General features: G+C 39.9%; 1 protein-coding gene across 8 annotated transcripts; it reads left to right on the top strand.

The window, feature by feature from the left end:
• The first annotated feature begins 6,918 nt into the window (after positions 1-6,918).
• LOC138190044 (uncharacterized) lies at positions 6,919-20,407 on the top strand. Of its 8 annotated transcripts, none has more exons than XM_069132496.1 (10): positions 6,919-7,550; positions 9,980-10,201; positions 10,275-10,819; positions 11,166-11,234; positions 11,320-12,060; positions 12,698-13,122; positions 13,576-15,233; positions 15,383-15,593; positions 15,678-15,732; positions 19,549-20,407. In XM_069132496.1, the coding sequence occupies exons 3-9, from the start codon at positions 10,299-10,301 to the stop codon at positions 15,719-15,721; spliced, it is 3,669 nt and encodes a 1,222-aa protein (XP_068988597.1). In that variant the 5' UTR covers positions 6,919-7,550; positions 9,980-10,201; positions 10,275-10,298; the 3' UTR covers positions 15,722-15,732; positions 19,549-20,407. The 8 variants fall into 8 exon arrangements, with proteins under 8 accessions (XP_068988597.1, XP_068988598.1, XP_068988595.1 ...); XM_069132497.1 differs by lacking the exon at positions 19,549-20,407 and adding an exon at positions 18,612-19,106; XM_069132494.1 differs by lacking the exon at positions 19,549-20,407 and adding an exon at positions 16,227-17,206.
• Positions 20,408-20,451: the final 44 nt, after the last annotated feature.

Genomic DNA, 20,451 nt, shown 5'->3' on the forward strand with positions numbered 1-20,451 from the left:
TTCGAATTACCGCACACTTATCGTGACGAGGTGCACACGCGCGTTGACACGACACGAACGAGACGACGAGGGCGTCGAAGAACGTAGGAAAAACCGGAGAAGAGAAAAGAGAGAAAGCTTGCGCGGCCGATGTTAAGGCGTTTTCAGTCTTCGTTCCGTCGCGTAATATGAGAAGATCACGCGATAAAGTTACAGTCTTTTCTTTGCTATCGTCGACGCTGTTGTCGACGTCGATGTCATCGTCGACGACGACGCTGGTTGTTGTCAAAAGCCCCTTACCTACTCGACGACGCTGGAAAAACTAAGCAAGAGATGGGACATCGCGTCGGTGGCTGTGTAGCGGTCGTGGTTGCGGCGACAGCGGTGTGTTACAGCGAGCGTGCATAGTCTCCATGGCGACCCAATAAGATCTCTCCCACAGGATGTAATGAAATCCTGAAAATCCCACAGACGCGCGGCAACCGAGCTACCTAAATAGCTAAACCAAGCTTCGTTGTTTTCGATGTTGATCCTGCTCCTACTGGCAAAGCCCAGGCAAAGCGGTTGCTACGTCGCGACGCGTCGGTTAAGTGATTTCCGATTTGCCAACGAAAAAATGTTTCCCAACGATCAGAATTTTATTTGACTTTTATCGAGTTCATTCTATAGGTAAATTTCAATTACGTGATCGGACCTTTGTATAAAATTATAAGGAGTATATAATCTGTCGTATCAAAGGGAAAATTTAATAGTTTTATGAACACAGCGAGTGCTTGACTTTAATAATTTTATACGATAGCTAAACAAGCTTAAATAATAAATAAACTTGTCACAGGAGTTATGTAAAAATTTGTAAGGTAGATATTTTATACGGATATCATTGCCATAAATTTGTGTTTGTTATTATCATGTGTATTATCATTTGTGTTTCAGGAATTAAGATTTATAAAACCGTAAATGTTTCGAGTAAAAACTTGGTTAAATAGCCTTTGCTCTTATCTAGTCACAGTGAATTGTTAGTTTTTAAATCACAACGTTTGCAAATGTAGAATTTTCATTTTGTATTCTCGGAAATAATTTCACAAATTGACCCATAAAGATCTTGTTTGAAACCAATAATCTCGACAAGATGAAATACGTCTACGATCTACCATCAAATCTTAAAACCTCATAAATCCACTCAAGAACAAATTCCAGTAAATTCGAACGACTTGATGCAGAACATATAGTAGCAGAGAACACTCGATACAATCACCCGGCTAATACACATAAAATCCACTTTCGTATTAATCAAACTGGGGAAACCAGCACTGGATGCACCAGCACGACCAGCAGCTCGAGCCAAGGACTCGGTCAGTATTTTATAGAGTTGGTTTTTGCAAATTGAAATAACTAAACCTCTTGCCTGGCTACGCGATTCGAAAGCGCCGGCAAGAAACATCGATATAAATTTTCGAAGCGTGTGCAGCAACCGCGTCCTCGTAATCCTGTTGTACAATCCTGGCAATATCTTCTCCTTAGCGAGGACAAGAAAGCCGGCTAGAACGTACCAGTTGACCGCCACCGGTGCATTCTATGAAATGTAACAATCCTGGGTTCTGGTAACAATATTAAATTTCCAGGGAATTTCATTTATCAGCGGGTACGAACACGGCGAATCTGATGCAATTGAAGATAACGAACTGTGCCTATTGCACAACGTTTCCGCGTATTAATCAGTATATAAGATCGTAACTCCTTGCCAGCCTTTTGTTACACCTTTATAATGTTCCCAACTGTTACGATAAAGCGATACGTTTTATACCATTCGAGAGCCGGTACGTATTTTTGTACGAAACAGTACTTTATGCGTCGTTCGCGTGCGAAACGTAAGAAGATTGAAATCAGCCTGATAAATCAGCTCGTTTTACTGGGAGGATTACGCTGAATTTCACTCGAAAACGATAGGAAAGTTTGAAAATACGCGTATCGCAATTGGGAGATCGCCAAATAGTATCCACGTTAGCCCCCAGGAAATTGTTGAATCGTCACAGCCCCCTGAGTGTCAAACACACCGAGCAATTGCTACACGCTAATTGAATATATGCGTTAGATGTGTGTCACTCGGTTGAAAAAAAGCTACGCTTTTCCCCGTCGATGCGAGAAAACGAGGGTGCGTTCACCTCGTTAAACGTACCTCTTCTATTTTCCCAATTTTTACAGCCCCTTTTTTTTTGCTTTCTATCTCGATCCCTTTCATCGTTCCAATTTCACTCGGTCAAAACGAAAATATGAAATTCAAACGTTAATTGCTACTCGATCATAAATCTTTTGCCCCGCACGCCACGGATATAAATAGAATAGAAAAGAAGATATACAATCATTCGTATGGCTTAAAAATGAAATCTAACAAACTACAAACCATCATCGCTAATTAGTCGCAAAAAGTATAGAATATGGTATCTCTATTTTAACATCAGTCTTCGATCTTGACGTCAAACAGAAAAACCAAAAGAGTAAAAGACAAAGGTAGGACAGAAGCGGGTTGCGATACGAGACGCGTGTGTCTCTTGTCCCTCGGATAAAATCTGACCGATCCCGGCAGACTGCCGGTTTTCCAGGGAGTCCAACACATCGATCACGTGCACGCCTAATAGCAGCACGTGTTGGTGATTACGCTCGAGGGACTGTGGCTAGATCGGGTCTAGGTAATTGCCTGAGCATCGAGCTTCCACCACCCAGCCTCCGATCTCCATCCGCCGTACCGTCAAACCCCCGTACACACCAGAATCACCCCGCATGTACGACCATCGATGGTATAGCCTAGCTACGTACGCGATTGATTGGTTAACATGTCTGGCTGGCCTCCAGTCTGGCCTTGATTATCTATCTCTCCACCCTGTCTGCAGCTTACTCACCTCAGTCCACTTTCTCTCTTGCCTCTCTGCCTGCCACTTTCCCACCCCCGCAGTTACGCGGCACCCACCACCGTATCATTCAAATTGCGGTATTAAATCCCTCTTCTCTGCGTCGGTGCAGCACATACCCCCTTCCCAAAAACTGTCCTCCCAAGGCACGATGAAAATTGCACATTTTACGTAGGACCGCGTAATTGAGGCTGGTGTAGCCGACCGTTCCAAGAGTTCTTCTCTACTTTACCTTCCTACATGATTCGTCTTTCCGTATCAATTTGTTTTACCTCTTTCTCCGCCTTTAATCGCGTAAATCGTTTTAGATAGAGAGGAAAATGCGGGTTTTATTGCGACTCGTATTTAATTATGATTCGCTTGCTTAAATTAAGATTAATTTATGAAGGGTTCATGAATATTCAGATTTTTTTACGGACACAACGTGGTCTGTTTTTATGGTGAGTTTTAATCTTTTTTGGTAACAAGAAGCTTGCTCGAGGCAACAGACGTCTGTGATATATCCAATAATATTATTATAACGAACAACCTGTTACACGCATCGGAAAATGTCTAAATAATACACCCACCGATCAACTAAAGCAAATATAAATATGATTCTAAAGATTAAAATTTCTAATTTATTATTTCGAACCACGTGTATCTCCGTGTTATGAGCCTTGTCTTCTTTGTAAACGTAAAACTACTCCAATATATAACGCGACTGTTAAATAAAATCTTAAATTACCAAAACTTAAAGTTACTGAAACTGTTACGATTTTAAAAATGTTGCGTTGCCTTCAAAAACCTACGTCGAAATAAACTAAGGACATTGCAGTCGAAAGTTGAATAGTCCGGAATTGTTTTCCGCTGTGTTTGCTGGCGGCTAGGAGCCATCCTTTCTATGGTGTTGAACGTCAAACGACGCGGTGGAAAAAAGAAAACAGTGCGCAGACTTACGTGTCCCCAGGTGTGCCGCCGCTAAAAAAGCGTTATGGAAGGTAACTGAAAACGGCAAGCAGGGGTCCTCGGTATCTTTCATAAAAGAAAGGAGGCGCGACATCCTCCGGCGCGTCTCGCCCCTTCCGAGCCGCGTTTTATTTTTCGGCTCGCAAAGGGAAGCATTTTTGCACGCAGTCTGAACACGTAGACTAGGGGCAGGGCAGGGCAGAAGCGTAGGTGTCTATTAAAGCACAAGAGTGACATAATACTCGCCACTTAAAAAGGGTTGCCGTGTGACCAGACAGCGAGAGGGTGTCTGGTGTCTCAAGAGCCCCACTCTACGGTGTATCATGCGCATCTCCGGGCTTTTCCCTTACGCGTTGCGTTAAGACAAATGCGTACCCTTAAGCGTACCCATACATATGCATACAGTATCTGCGCGTATCAGCACGTACTGGCGTGATTCAATACGCGAGGTGAGATCGATCGGTCGTTGATTAAATCGAGTGCAGCGTGGCTTACCGAAAGAACACTCGAACGTTTTCTCGATGGATTTTAATTTCTTCTTCATAGAGGGAATATGTTTGCGAAAACGAGAAATCTTGATTATTATAGTGGTTTCGTGAAATTTTATGGCGTATATTTATTTAAAAAATTGCCAGAGTGACGTACTCATAAATAGTAACTTCTTCATGTAACATTAACGTATCACTCTTGCGTCCTGGCATTTTTCATGTTTTTTATATTAATGGATTTTATAAATTAGCGTGGAAAATTGCACTTTTTGGCATAATTTATTTTATACATAATTTGAGTTTGGTTGAAACTAGATTTAAAAGAGAAATAATTTTGAAATTATAGTTGGTAACAAGAAGTGTAAAACGAATGCAAGATACAGAGATAGAGTTCCTTTGAATAAAAATTGATAATTATCATTCTAACTAGACTTGAATCATTTACGTATCTCCGTCTAGACACTGTCATTTCCAAAATATGGAATTAATACTCACTAGTAGATAGCTATCCAGAGTTCAACATACATTAGGATGTCATTAAACTGTAAGACGACCATAAAGTTTTAAGCTGCGTTCTATGTTACGGGTTCCTTGCATCCGAACCGGTTGAATTACACATTATACGCGGAATAAAAGTATAAGCAAAGGTTCTCGCGTTTCAGATGCAGAACTTCCGTCGGCTCTGCACCTGCAGGATGAAATTTATCCGGCTTCCGGTGCTTCCCCGTCCTCTCGAGACGTTTCATTCCACAGATGAAAAGCACCCACGGATTACCTTTACAAAATACATGGGGGATCCTCCCCGTTTTCGCGGGGGTTGCTTGATCCTTCCCCTTTTTGCGAAAAACGTGGAATACAATTTTATGGCTTACTTTTTTTTTAAGAAAGATGCTCGTAGACTCTCGTTGGTTGAACGAAGAGACGAAACGATGCGAATGAAAAGGAAAGAAAAAGTGTACCTAAAAGAGGGAAAAAGAATAACAGAGATGCAGAGAGAGAGAGAGAGAGAGAGAGGGAGGTAAAGGATAAAGATGAGAGAAGGAAAAGCGGGGACGGAACGTCTGCTCCTTTCTGCGATGCGTGACCCTTTTCCCTCGAAGCCTAACCAACCCCACGCGTGAGTTAGGCCACCTCGAAGGGTGTAAATGTACTAGGAGATAGATTCACAAATATACGAGAGAGCAGAAGGGAAGGGTGTTCGCGATGAGGGGAGGACGAAGCAGGATGCGGTAGAAATTCTACAAAATTTTAACCTCCAGACATCCATCACTATACGCGACAGCTAACCACCTCAACCCCTACAGATCTGCCAGACTGCACGCTTTTTTGCATGGCTTACCAAGCTATGTTTCGTCGGTGGATTCGTCAAGTGTGATCCGTCATGTGAACTCGTCTCGAAGGGAACGACACCTCCAATGATATTGTCATCGTCTACCGAACAATGGACATGTGAAAGATTTTTAATTTGAAAGTGCATCGTTTAATAGGGATTGTTGAGCGAGAAATAATTGTTGTTTGAAACGTCGTTTTTGTATTATTTATTGGGTAATGTATTTTTTGCTTTGCGTATATTTGAAAATTTTGTGAGAAACTAGGTGAGCATTCGACGTTTATGGCTTATTTGTTAGAAAATTATCGGGTATCGTAACGAAGAACTCCATTTGTTTGAAGACGTACAAAGATCTAATTACGTGGAGGGAAATCTTGTGTCGTGAATGGAACAATTTCTCCAAACACCTCTTTTGTAAAAATGTTGCACTTACGACCATTACACGCTGCTAAAAGATTGATGTGAAACAGAGACAGATAGAATGGAACAGGGAAGCGGTGTGGTTATATTCAAGATCGATCTTTTTGCATCTGATACTTGATACGCTGTTCGTTTAATTGCTGTTCCAAGAACTACTCTATACACGAATAAAAGTAGCATATTAAATTAAATTTCACGTAGAACGTACATTACTAAATACAACATCAATTTGAATTATTAATTACGTACTCTTGTTGCAAATGCGGTCATTGAGTTATTACGATGCGTAAATTCGATCCTACTTTATAACAATTATTTTTCTTCCTCATAAATTTGATCCAGAAATTTCGAGTCGTTTCGTTTTCAAATCAGGAACACGATATGTATCTATCATTGCCATAACAAAATACAAGAACGCAGAGTAACAGAATTATAAAAAGGAACGCACAGTACTTATACACAGTTCGATCGTGCGAAAAAGAATCAGCTAATTTAAACTCAGTGTTCGTTTTGCTCGTTGCTCTCGTGAGCCACACAGCGGAGCCGCTATTTCAATTTTTCTATTAAAAAAGAGGAACTCACTTTCAAGCGTAGAGAAAGAATAACAACAACAACAACGCCAACAAGCTGCTGTTGGGGCACGACTGCAGCGGCGGCGAATTAAACCTGAAAGCCGTAAATTACAATCCGGCTGGTTCTCCCGAACCGTGAGCGACCATGTTCTTCGTCGGAGTGGAATTATCCGCCGGTAAACAATGCAAAATTATAATGAACGCAAAAATTCACCTTTGTCGATACGTTGAGACCCGTAGACGCGAGAACCATGACCCTTCGTTACAGTGAAATATTCAGTATTGTTCGCGACGCAGCGCTCGCTCGAGGTCGCGTGAGAGCGCGCGCGCTCGCGCATATACACGCGAGAAAACGAAACAGAGGCGGAGGAGAGCACAACAGGGACCTCGTTGTCGATGTAAATTTTTTAAGCGGCCGGCTCGCGTGCATCCGTGCATCGGCCAGTTTAATTAGAAGCGAACGCCACTATTATTTCCACGCTCGTCGACGCAGGCCAACAGTAAACGTTCAAGCCGCGAACGTTTAAGTCCCTTCAATGATTTATTTCCTTTTCCAATTTGCGCGACAATGCGACCATGCGTGTACCGGTGTGCCACTCGCTTCGCTGTTTCATTCGGTGTGCGCGTTTTCTGTACCCGAGGCTTTTGTGTGCCGAGAAATTGTGGCCATGGTAACATCGTCGAATTCATCGTTGGAGAAAGACAGAAGGAAAAAAAACACAAGGATTAAAGAGAAAAGAATCACGGATACAATGGAGAAAAAGAAACCACGCGTTCTACGCGATTAAATAAACGGCAATGGTCTCTTTAGAATTGTATCCGCGCTGGTGCAAGATATATACTTTACTTACCATACAATGAAAGTGTATATTTTGATTAAAATGTGAAACGTATGAAACTGTAAAAAGTAAGTTGACAATTAAGACGTGGCTTTTGTCTTAATTTATAGACGTTATTGATATTGTTAAAAATGGAATTTATCGAGCTAATTGTATTATACACGTATTTGTATTAATGTGTTTAAATCTTACTGAAATAATTATGTCGGCGAATTATTGTCCTTTTCACTGATGTAAAACGTCAAATGAAGTATGTAATGAATGCATGTTTGCATTAATACCGTGGATAGAAGCGTAGATATATTTATATTTTTCACTGGATAAATTTATAGTTTTGAGGTTATATATTGTTCAATTGATGTACGTTCTATCATGTAGTAGCTATGTCTATTGAAGGAAATACGAGAACGCGTAATGTACCCGGAAAACCACGAGGATGGTGTACTCGAGGAAACCAACTTGCATTTCAGGAGTCACGAGCGGTTTCTTGCCTGTTGCATTTTCCATGATCTTTTCTCAGAAGATTATTCGTCGCGTGCTTTTCATCGATCTATCAAAATCTGTCTCATTTAACTACAGTTTAATTAGAAATTAATCAAGATCGGAATTCAAATCAGGGGCATTTAACTTAAATTTCATTGCTTCACTCACACTCTTCCTGATTATTAAAAGAAAGTATACTTAAAATAAGAAATATTGAAAAATAATCGGAAATGGATTCAAATATCTGGTAACGTTGTTCAAATTTTTTGCAATTCGAATTCTTAATACAACAAATAACAAATTTTATGAATTGAAATTCCTCAGTTTGAAGATATGGAAATTATAAAAAATTACCATCAGTTTTATTCGAATCAATGTTAAAAATATTGTTACATAAAACTTTCGTATATTTACCATTGAAAGGTATCGTTCCCACCTCTATTCTTCATTTTCTACCGTGTTTTCTAAACAGAAACGCAGTTTCGCGAAAGCGCAATGTCGCGTTATGCGCGCCATATTTATCATTACATATCGGTGGCAAAATACGCACAGGCATTAATTACATTCGTACAGACGGTAATTTCCATGGTAATTCGAGCGTTTTTCGATGCACCGAATATAACGTATTCATATCACGCGGCCGCGTTCATCGTGAACACACGATACATATATCGGAGCCATGATGTTCGCAATATTTGACAAATATTCATAGAATTCTTCTTTTAAGCTTGCGGATGGATAGACATTCAAAATATTTATTGAACGTGCTATAAAAATATGGAATATATTTTTGGTCGTGCGCCACGTTTGTTTTCGGTGTCCTCTGAATATTCTGCAACGCGGGAACGCACGCACGCGCGCGCGCTCGCGAGCGTAAAAATACATCGTGCGATAACTGCGCCTCACGATAACAGTCGCGAATGTTTCCCGATCTCTCATAACCAAACCTTCGGCCTCCCTCAATTCGGCAATGACAACTAACCCCGGAAAATTCCAAATTGTACAAGTTCCAAAGTAAACGTTACCTTTCGCTGCTTCGACAATGTGACTAACTGGACCATCGTATCGTCGCGAACTTTTGGTATTACTGGACATTCCTGGACCACGTGGACATTCGTTTCCTACATCGCCGTCATACACACAGAGGATCGTGAACATTCGTGTAAAATTTTATTACAGCTACAGATAGTTTGATAGTCAGCATTTGGAAATGTATTTTTCTGCTGAACGAACTATTTGCATGAGTTAAGCGAGTTAAATGGAGTGTGAGAGATGCGTGGTTGAAAAAGCATTCGAATTGAGTTTATGTCAAAAACTTTTTGACAAAACATTGCGAAATATGTTATTATTTCTTTGATAATTAATGTATATTCAAAGTTGTTCCAAAGAAAATTCTAAGTTTTTGTCTGAATGGTCTATACAATCTAAAATATCTGTGCCATCTTCTTGCCTTTTAAATATATTTGTACCATTAAATTACTGAAATATATAGGTATATTTTAATTGTTATAATTTTGGAATAAATAGTTATACAAATAAATGAATGCACACGCTTTAAGGAATTTGATAGTGCAAATATATTTAAAAAATGAGACAATATATGACATCTGTTGTGAGAGATTTAAGTACCAAACTATATAATAAAATAATTCCATCGTGGATTGAGAATCATAGTGGTGTATTGCTCGTCTACTGCTAGTCTTTATGAAATAATATCCTACGTTTATTATTGTAAACAATTGATCATATTTTTCCATTTAGATCACGAAAACGTACCATCAACAAAGAATAAAGTTATAGCTTAATCGATTATGAAATTAAAGATACGATGTTTTCAACTCTACTAAATACAAATGCACAAAATCTTGACTAACACCGTTATGGTTTACAGCTCGCTATGTGTAAAAATAACTCATATTGTAGACAGCGACAAACAACTCGCTTAATAATCAAAAATCTACCTTATACGTATATTTCATCATGTCTGACGTTAAACGCACATAAACGTTTCCAGAGAGCGTATTACGCATTTCACCGGACATAATGAACCCATAGAGTGAACGTGGCAAAGCAGCGTGACCGTCGCAGATTGATAATAATGCGCTAAAAAGCGAACCACCCTTAGCCTATCCACCACAAGCATTCTCCAGTCTGTGATCCTGATCGACCGTGATTAATTTATTTCAGAGATTACCGGCCATTTGTACGTGCCCTTTGGCCTACGTCAATAATACCGGTAATACACTATGATCGTCCAGCCGTTCGGTAATCGCACACCCGCTCGAAATAAACGTGCTGCATGCCGGTAGATTTCAGCGCGGGGCAGCCGCTTGATGGATTTCAACGGGAACGTTTACGCCGACGAACAACGAAATCGATCGGAAGAATCGCGGCAGGGCACATTCGACGACAACGACATCGAAAAAATTCAGCAGCTGACAAACGAGAAGAAAAGGAAGCAAGGAACCGGCCCGATAAGATCGAACGAGTCGGTGAAAAACGGTGGCGAACGGGATTTCCACCGAAATCAGCAATATCGAAGGGGGAACCAGCAGAGAGAAAATTACGCGGAAATGTACGAACATAGAAAAGATTCGAGCTACCAGGGAAGCTGTCCGGATAGAAACACGAGCAATTTCATGGGTGAAAATATTTGGCAACATGGAAATCCAAATCTGTCTTATGATAATTATGGGAACAGCGTGATTGAATACGATGCAAATAGAGCTAATGATGCGTACAGGAACTGCAAAAGCGGAATAAACATCAGCGTTGTCTCGCGACAGCCAACGTGTGAAAATGTTGGAATGGAAAAACCGGTGTACAATGTTTCTTTTAAACACTGCTATAACAAGTGAGTACATTATTTTAGCGTGGTAATTATGACAATGAAATAATGTGGAGTAATATTTTTCTGCGATATATGGCATAAGGCGCAGCGATTTTCTTTCCTATTCTTTCTAATTAATCATCTGTGTTACTTAAATTGTTCGTATGATTGTTAATGTAGCTAAAATTATTTTCATAGTTGTGTTTTTAATTCTGTATATATCCGAACGTTCTAAAATGACAGAAATTGACGATACAACAGGAATGATTTTTTTACACGTTTCACTTCTTTTGACATAAATAATCGTCATAATACTATACTAAGATTGTACTCAAATACTTGACACGAAGAAACATGTACTGTATTACAGCACCAATCAAAGATCTGATCAGAAACGAAGAAGATTTTTTTCCAGGAGCAAACCAAAAGCCGGTAAAAAGTAAGAACACAGCGGGTATCTCACAACCCAAAACCAAGAAAAAGTTTATTCTCAATAGAAAAAGTTCGCTTTTAATTAAACCTAGGAGCAAACAAATTGCTGGAAACCGTCAGAACTACCGTTGCACCTTTGAGAACTGTTGCGGGAACTGCGAACCCTACGCTGTGAAAAGACAGGACGACGACTGTAGCTCGTGTAAAAAGTGGCAGAACACGGATTTCTCTTCTAAAAATGAGTGCTTCGACGATTGTTACTGCCCTCTCGATGTGAATTCTCAACAACCTTGCGTAGTTTACGAAGAGAACGAGCCAAAATGCGATTTCCCTCCCGACGATTGTCACACGTCCAGCAAACAGTGTCTGCAGCGCGTCCATTTCGCAGGAACTGAAAATTGCGCGAGAACTGATCATTCTTCGTGTTCGTTCTGCTCGAGAAAGTGCACACCGTCCAAAGCGAGTTTGTTCGTGGAAATCGGCGAAAGCGTGGCAAACGTGAGCAACCTGACTTCCGTCCAAGCGTTTCAATGCGACGATTCGATGGGATTATTGAAAGACGACGCTCCGAGGAAAGAATACAGCGCCGTAAAAAGGAACAAGTCTGACTTGTTGAGGTGTCGTAGTAAATCGAAGAAGAGCGAGCCGAAATGCAGTTCCAGTTGTAAAGGTCGGCCAGGTGCCGTGGAACGCACCTGTTCGGATAGAATCGCGAGCATGAGCATGTATCTTGATGATTACACGATCGAACAGATGCCCGAGGAACCGTTCAGCCCTGAGATGATAGGCATCGTGCAGTCAAACGTGAGTTTTCAGGATCTACGTGATTGCAAGTGAGTTTGTTCGTGTTTCAGATTGTATAATATTGATGCAACTTACCGTAGAATTTATACTAGGATTATATAGGATACGTAGGATTATTCTAACAGTTTACAACAACGTAGGAAAACATAATTTTTCACTGTAATTAAAGCCTTCACAACGATAACGGAGCAACTTCGACATTTACGTTGTATTCATTATTTATTTATCCATTGAGAAGTGTAAAAGCTTGTTATTACGATTAGTAGTTAATTATGAATTTATATTATACGTTCGATCTTCCTCTTGCAGCAACCCTTTCACTTGTAATAATTCGAGGATTTTAAGTGTAAATCGCGTCTAATTATTAATCATAACTAGATTCCGTGGAAATTAAATTATCAATTGATTATCGAAATGTTGAGATATATTATTATTCAGTATTTTTTACGGTCAAAATACTTGAACTGTGATAGTCTAAAATTCTTGATTCTATTGATTTTTGACTAAAATCAAATAGACTGTGATTCCAATTTAGACAAATCGAAACGCGATAGAAGAGTACTTGTTCCGCAGAAATATTTGAATATATTCAACCATTACTTATAGTACTTACATTATAATACTTATAGTGTAATGCATTTAAATGATTTTCTAACCATTTTCTAGAGCGCAAACGGAAAGTGACATGTACATCAAGAGAAAGACAACTGGTTGTAGTCAGCAATGCGAAACAGACGAACGTTCGTTATTGGGCGATATCCGAAAACAGGTACAGGAGACGTATAAATGTTTCATCAAAATGGTGACGACGAGTGTCGGCCAGATTGTGAAACAATCTTCGAAATTGAAACGTTCGAAGAAGAGCACGAAGGATCGTTCCACGTGTGGAACATGCATGAAAAATTGCGAAGAAAATACATGTGCCAACCAATGCAATCAATCGAAAATGTACAGCGAATGCATGTACGAAGGGACGTGTTGGCAAGGAATAATTGGACAGGAATCAAACAACTGCGATATGCATTGCTGTGGAAACGTCTGTTGCGACGGCCTCGCTGGATTGCCTGAATGTCAAACACCTATGTGTCAAAGTACGCCTCTCCCTTAAAATATTTTTGCATTACCCTCACACTGCATGTACTAGAACGTCTCGTGTCGGATTTCTGTTAATTATACGATCAATTATTTTTTCATATTTTATGTATGAATTTGACACCTCGCAGTTTCCATAGCTGGCAAATTTTTTTAGGGTACACGTAAAACGGAATCTGTAACCGCTCGTTGCAGTTCCAAGAAAAAGAAGAAATGACACGGACGCGAATCGCCCAGGGATGCAGTGTGAGGGTTAAATTCTCCTAACACTTCTAATGCGATGGAATACTAATAATATATGACAAACTATTTTGTAACTATAACACGAAATAAATAGTTCCTTCTATAAATCCGAATATTTCGTATTTCTGCATTTATTCGATCATTTTTTACACAAAGTCTCTGATTAATCCCAGTTATATTTCCCTCTAAAGTTTAACACCTGTCTTCAGATGATTATTGGAAACCTAACTGCGACACGCAAGAACAGATTCAATCAGAGAAGGAGTGCTATTTTGACCTTAGCAGAAACGTTCACAGAAACGTATATTCTCCTAACGAAGCAGCCCCTAAAGAAATACCATACCCCAAACACGGTAGCGTTCGCAAAAAGGGTGGTGGCGATACTTCCAATCAACAGAAAAAACAGCCGACTCTGAACAAGCGATGTGAACCATCGGGCGTATGGAATCGCGAAAATAACAGTACGGGAAGTCAAGTATCTAAGCAACAAAATCAGGCGACGAGTCAATTTACTCCTCAAGACCAACAAACGGATAGAACTAACATACAACTAGACGTGAGCGTTCAAGCGAATTCCATTCGGGCGGTACTCGATCCTACGACTGCTCCTTACATCACAGAAAGTATAGAGTATCACAAGAGAATAAGAACCGCGAACCGATTAGAACCGTATGCAGATGAAAGTAGGGTGCCTCCTCAAAGAAAAGAGTGTCCTAGGATTCAAGAAATAGAATCCACATTGCACCCTTCTTCTAAAGAAAACATGAAAACACCGAAAAAATCAGTTACTTCGTCAAAAAAGAAACCTTCGCCGAACCCTATGACGCCAAAACAGGCACCCACGTCTAATCTAAGACAGCCATTCACGCCTGGGAGACCGGAAGTCAATGTTAGAACAGGAGTATCGACTCCAAAAAAAGATGTACAAAGAGACGTGGTAAAGCAAGAAAGAATGAGATCAAAATCCACGGTGATCGGAAAAGGTGTGCAATGTACGCTGATCAAGGAAGTGCGTATAATATGTTCAACTGTGCCGGAGGTGACTGGTCCGGTAGCAGATCTTTGTTCGTGCATCCCGAAGAAAGGAATGGCACGTCCAGATAAACCACCACCCAAAATTTCTCAAATCGGAGAAGAAAGTCCTCCTGCAACTGATGTAACTATGGACGCACCTGATGCATCTGTGGACGTACCTGATACAACTGTGGACATACCTGATGCAACTGTGAACACATCTGATGCAACTGTGAACGCACCTGATGTAATTCTGAACGCACCTAATGTAACTGTAGAACCAAATGTTGAAGAACCTGTGGAGGAGAATGTACCTGTGGTTGAGTCATCTATAGAAACGCCATTTATAGACGAGGATGAAACGACCGTAGATCCAACCGATGGTCCTACAGACAGCGAAGCAACACATACAGACACACCTGCGATTGAAACAACCACAGCAGAATCATCCATAGAAGAAGCACCCGCGAGAAACCCTGAAGTATTAGAAACTTCTAATGTAACGCCCACTGAAACAGCCGAAGTTCCCATACCAGATGAATCTACGATAGACGAAACTGCCATGGACACGCCAAAGAAACCTGAAGAAGAATTGATTGTAGCGCCAATAGTCGACGAGGTGACCAATGTCGACAATCGTGCAGCACCGATCGAGTTCTCGAGAGATTTTAACGGGAAGAAAATGTACGTGAGCGTGCAGATGCAAACGTCGAACACGATTCTGACGCAAATCTTGTCCGAGTTTCAAGTAGGCAACAAAAAGCGGCAGGTACTGATGAGTATTAAATTGCACTCGAACCTGGATGGAAATGGCGAGGATGAAGAACAATCGTCAGATTCGAACGGTAGCGAAGTACGAGTACAGGCTTGCGTCTTGCTTCCGTCGTAACCAATCAACGGATGAATTCCGCTGAATATTCATTGAACGTGGTTACACCGGAGGCAGGGGTGGAAATTAATGGTCAGACAAAACGGAACGATGAAATTGAATATTCTATACAGGTGGCGGCCGCTGAAGGACAGTCTCCGAGATATGACAACTACGATCATCAGAGACGAATAAGACGAGTTACCGTTAGTCCATCCGTGCACCGTCGAACATTGACAACGAGGGGTACATACGATTCATCGACGTACGCGACCGTCAGCCACGCGACTTATGAGAGGACTGAAACAAATTATTCGCCAGAGTTAGAAAACAACACGACCAACGGTGCCGTGTCTACAAATTTATCTAATGAAATATAGATTTTATACGGAGTATGGTTGATTCGAATAAAGGCTTTCGGGTTTTTAGGAACGAATCATGTGTGCGGACCTTGCGGAAAGAAGAGGCGATGATTCAATCAGTGGTAAGAAGTCTTTTGATATATGTATATATATGTAGTTATTGTGTTGTGAAAGTATAGAGTAAGATTATGAAAGGATCGGTTGGATAGGATATTGTTTCTGGATATTCCGTTTGAATAATTTGTTGAAGCTTGTAAATTTTAGTCGATAATTCCTTATCTAATTGTAAAATGTCTTGATGACATACAAATTTTTTTTTGTTATATTTATATTTATAATTCTAGAAATATTATATCTTACTATTATCTGTATCCTATCGTTAACCTTGAAATAATTCAAGCATAATATTAAGCTACCTCTATAGGATGAGAAAAGTATCAGGAGTAGTGCAACAATAAAGAGCTATAATTAATTCCTGTATTCATTACATAGATGAAACAGTACTGTAAACATATTCAAGTTCTTTATGGATAAATGACATAATTTTTTATAACCTTAAAACCTGGAACATACGACACACATGATAAATCGTAAGTGTAATTCATCATGTTTACAGTTAACGAAGCTTATAGCCAAGAGATACGCCGAACATCTTTGTGAAGCTACCAGTACAAATTATCATTTTGAACGATGCTTGATCCCAAAAAGTGGTTACTTAGCAAAACTTAAAAAAATGTATTTAAATAAATATCCTTACAAATAACTTAACATGTATCAGAACAAAAATGTCATTTAAAGATTACAGGAAAGATAGATATCAGGTATAATCTATCTTATTAAACGCTCCTTCAAAGATACAAGAATAACAAAGAAACAGTTCTTGCAAAGAAAATTACTATAAAATACAATAATAATGGCTATGAATACCATTTTTAAGTCCAAACACAGTTCCACTGACGATGAAGAAGGTTCGATAAAGAAATTAAAAAAACATGGAAACGCATCCTTGCTAAGGTCAGAAATAGAATACAGTCAAGGATCGAATTGCGAGATGAAGAGTGGTACTAAAGACGCTTCGACTGAATTACGCATCGAAACCGATGACGTACAAATAACCACGGAAATATATTCCATGACGGATCTGCCATCCTCGTTACAAGCCGACGAAGAAACAGAACCAGAACCTGGAACGATCGTACCAGAGTATTACGGGGACCAATGTGCGATACTTCGCGCGTACAGATGCAAAGGCGTGAACGTAACAGAATCGGATTTTCCCAAAAGCTGTCAGCGAAAAATCTCCTTAGACCAATCCCACCAATTGTTCCAAAAGAACGGCAAAGGTGAAGACGTTCGTTTGTTTCGTCTAGTAGCGACGATTCCGTGTATACCAATTGATGTGATCAAAACACAATTCGGCGGTCCTATATGTCAAGAAACGTGTCCAAATATAACCATAGCCGAATGTTCGCAAACCGAAGACACGGTATCCTTGAAATCGAAAGAACAGGACGACGATCTAGAAATAGTCACGACGTCCACGATTTCGATGTTGCAAGAGAAGCTTGCAAATAAGAAGAGCTTATCGACGGTGCAGGAATCTACCGATGAAAAACAAAATAAAAAACGGAATGAAAGGCGAAGTGTTTGCTGTGGCCCAGCGGATTCGCTTCCTGCTGATAAAGAAACCTACACAAATTCGCGGAAACTACGCAGGAATATATTTGAAACAGAAACGATAATGTCGAATCGTTCGTCTATCTGGTTCGAGAGACCGCGAATTGAAAAGAATCGCAGAGCGATTTGTACTCGAATGAACGAATGCTGTTCTTCGAACGCGAGAATAAGCGGCCACCTGTCCTACTGTGCTAACGTTCGCCCATCGGCCAGCCATTGTATGACGCAATGCGAAATACTTAGAAACGGTCCAAGATTTACTTGTTCGACTGCCACTGACATAAATTCTTGCGAATCATTTGCCAATAGTTGGTGTCACGTTCTATCGAACAGATGGAGAAATCCAAACGAATATTGGTCGACAGCAGACTGTTGCACCCCCAAAAGCCATCAGCTCGGCAGGATAAATAATACCTACAGGTGCTCGATAACTGGAGGATCGCTCGACATTTGCGCGCGGTACTCTCCGAATTGTAACAATGCGTGCGGTCGATATTACTTAAATGTCGACAAAGCCTACAATAGCAGTGGAAGGAACTATCCGTGCAACAGTGGCTATAATATTTGGAACGCGAATATGTACCATAACACAGCTACAAATCAGACATTCCGTCACACACCTGCTAGTTATTGTTACTCTTTTAACTCATGGTGCTGACATGGTATTTAAGCTGGGTCAAAACTGTAATTATTCGACAACGTAATTTTTATGTTCACAATGCCACGATACCGCGGCTGTTCATAATAACGTTGCAAAAAATAATAAAAAAAAGTGAAGACGATAGGAATCACACTATTTGCTTTTCAATAATAATACAAATATAATATTATAGAAATTTCTTCACATAACTGTATATAATGAAACTATACATATAGTAAGATATAATAACTAAATGATAGTTACACATATATATTTAATATCTCTTTCGCAACGTCTATTTATTTTCTTACTATAAAAATACGCAGCGTAAAAATTCTTTAAAGGAAGTTTATTTTTATAGTACAAGACTGGAACATCGTTTTGAAACCTTCACAAAGCAACGTGAAAACACGCTGTAACTTTAAACAACAACCCAAATTGAACCAGGTTTAAATTACCCACTAATTACGTACGCTCTAACATAAAGCATAATTAAGTGACACAGTGAATACGTTAATATAGCCCAGTGAATCCCAGCAACAACAATAAAAAATGATTTGCACGACATGTTACGTTTTACCTAGCGTGCAATAATTTTGAAAATCGTGAACGGAGAGACTAGAAGTTAAAGCGTTCCTTGGACCGAGCTTGAAAGTTCCGGCTAAACAAATTTCTTCGCCGTAGGGATGTCGCGACATTATAAGTGGTCCTAGTGGTCAGCAACTACAAGGAGAAGGAAAGAACGTGAAAGTTTGTTGCAAAGTTCGTCGGCGGCCAACGTACCAGAAATTCTGAGCCGGAGCATCCGCTTCAAGCTAAAACCTGCGTACGACGTGTAATTACTGTCGGGTGGCTCGTTGTCATGTCGCCGAGTGTAATAAAAATTCTAGGGAAATACAATTATCGTGTCCCGCAGTACCAATTTTAACAAGGCATTTTAAACGCTACCGCTGCATATGCATGAAATTTAGAAAATTGCTAGGAGACTAGGGAGGAAATGTGATATTTTTGTTGCTTTGAAAAAAAAGGTACATGTTTATTCGGGCCGTGCTAAGAAGTAATTATAATTACTGTCGCAAAGAGAAATTTTACCCTGTACATTATCTTTATCAGCTTAAACACGATTTTTCTTATATACTTTCTCAATATTTTGACTATATTCCTTTCATTTTATTTTTAAAATACTGCAAATAAATGATACATCTACAGAAAATGTACATCTATTTATTATTTACAACTCTAAAATAGTTTTAGCACTGCTTATTATGTACATAAAAATTTGTTTCTTCTATTTATTTTTTAATTTTTGAACAATGTTTTATAGGTATAAGAGCAATAATTACACACATAGAAGTAATAATGGAAATAAAAACGGTAATAACATATCTTCAATGAAGAAATTGCACATATCTCGCGAAAGAAATATTATACACGAACACAGCGGACGTTGTGCAGCAAAGTTGCAACAGCAGTCTGCGGCTCGTAAAATATAAAACGCTCGGATATTTCGCGACAACGGGTCTTAAGAGAACATTCCGGTACCGTAAATGGCTTTCGCGGTCAGCTATACTCGAGACGAAAACTTCAACGAAGTTTACCGCGAGCTTCTTCTGTCTTCCAGCTACCGGAAACTCGACTAGACCACCTCGACTCGACCAAAAACCGTGTACAAGATGCGCCACCGAGGGTACGATTTTCTCGCGTTGTACCTCGCTATAATTTTTTCTCCAAGGAAACTCGTTTCTTCTCCCTTCTTTTTTCCTCTCTTCTCCTTTTTCCCGTTATTTTCTAAGAGAAAAAACTATCGCACGGTCAGGTCGATGAGAAAAACGGTGAATCCAAACGGTTACTGCGTATCCGGAAATATGAGGGAAGAGGTAAAAATGTCACGAAGCTCATAAAACGATGGCTTTCAAGGAAACTCGAGAACTCTTCAGCGTCCCTCGGCTAAAATCTCGACAGCGCGCTGTTCAGGAATATTTCGTGGCCGGCGTAACATCCCCGTACGAGCGAGCTTAAGAGAAGATCCTGGTACCTTAAGTGGCTTTAATGGTCAGTGTCCATTGAGACGAAAATTTCGAGCAACTTTGCCCCGAAGTTTGCCAGAAGCCAGCGTACAAGACACGCGGCCTCTGCCACCGCCTGAGTGCCAAGTATCACTTAGGACACGTGAGTAATCCTGAGAAGAACACGTATACCTCGATGCAACGTCGTCATCAGTACCGAATACTCTCTGGCTGGCAAGTTGAAGCAACGTTACGAAACCGCAGAGAGACGATGTGATTTGCAAAGTTGAGACGAGGACGCGAGTTTGAAAACCGAGAACGGTTGTAAGGATTATGGTGAAAGATCTTGAAGCTTAAACGATAAAAGATGATTAGCAAATTTTTTTATCGATGATTGAAATTGTGTGGATGCCAAATTCAGCGGTATGATATTATTATTATTTATCCTTAATTGGTAATAAATAAAAATTGAGGGAAAATGTAAGTAAATATATTTTAACTTAATTAATTTATTTGGA

The sequence above is a fragment of the Bombus flavifrons genome, chromosome 2 (genome assembly GCF_040668555.2).
Source record: "Bombus flavifrons isolate JBK064 chromosome 2, iyBomFlav1_principal, whole genome shotgun sequence".
Lineage (NCBI taxonomy): Eukaryota > Metazoa > Arthropoda > Insecta > Hymenoptera > Apidae > Bombus > Bombus flavifrons.

Excerpts from the sequence above, each read along its gene's own strand:
- LOC138190044 (XM_069132496.1), top strand. The coding sequence starts at position 10,299 with ATGGATTTCAACGGGAACGTTTACGCCGACGAACAACGAAATCGATCG. Across the intron at positions 15,234-15,382 it reads CAGATTCGAACGGTAGCGAA|GTGGCGGCCGCTGAAGGACA; the intron begins GTACGAGTACAG and ends TATTCTATACAG. Across the intron at positions 15,594-15,677 it reads AGAAAACAACACGACCAACG|GAACGAATCATGTGTGCGGA; the intron begins GTGCCGTGTCTA and ends TCGGGTTTTTAG.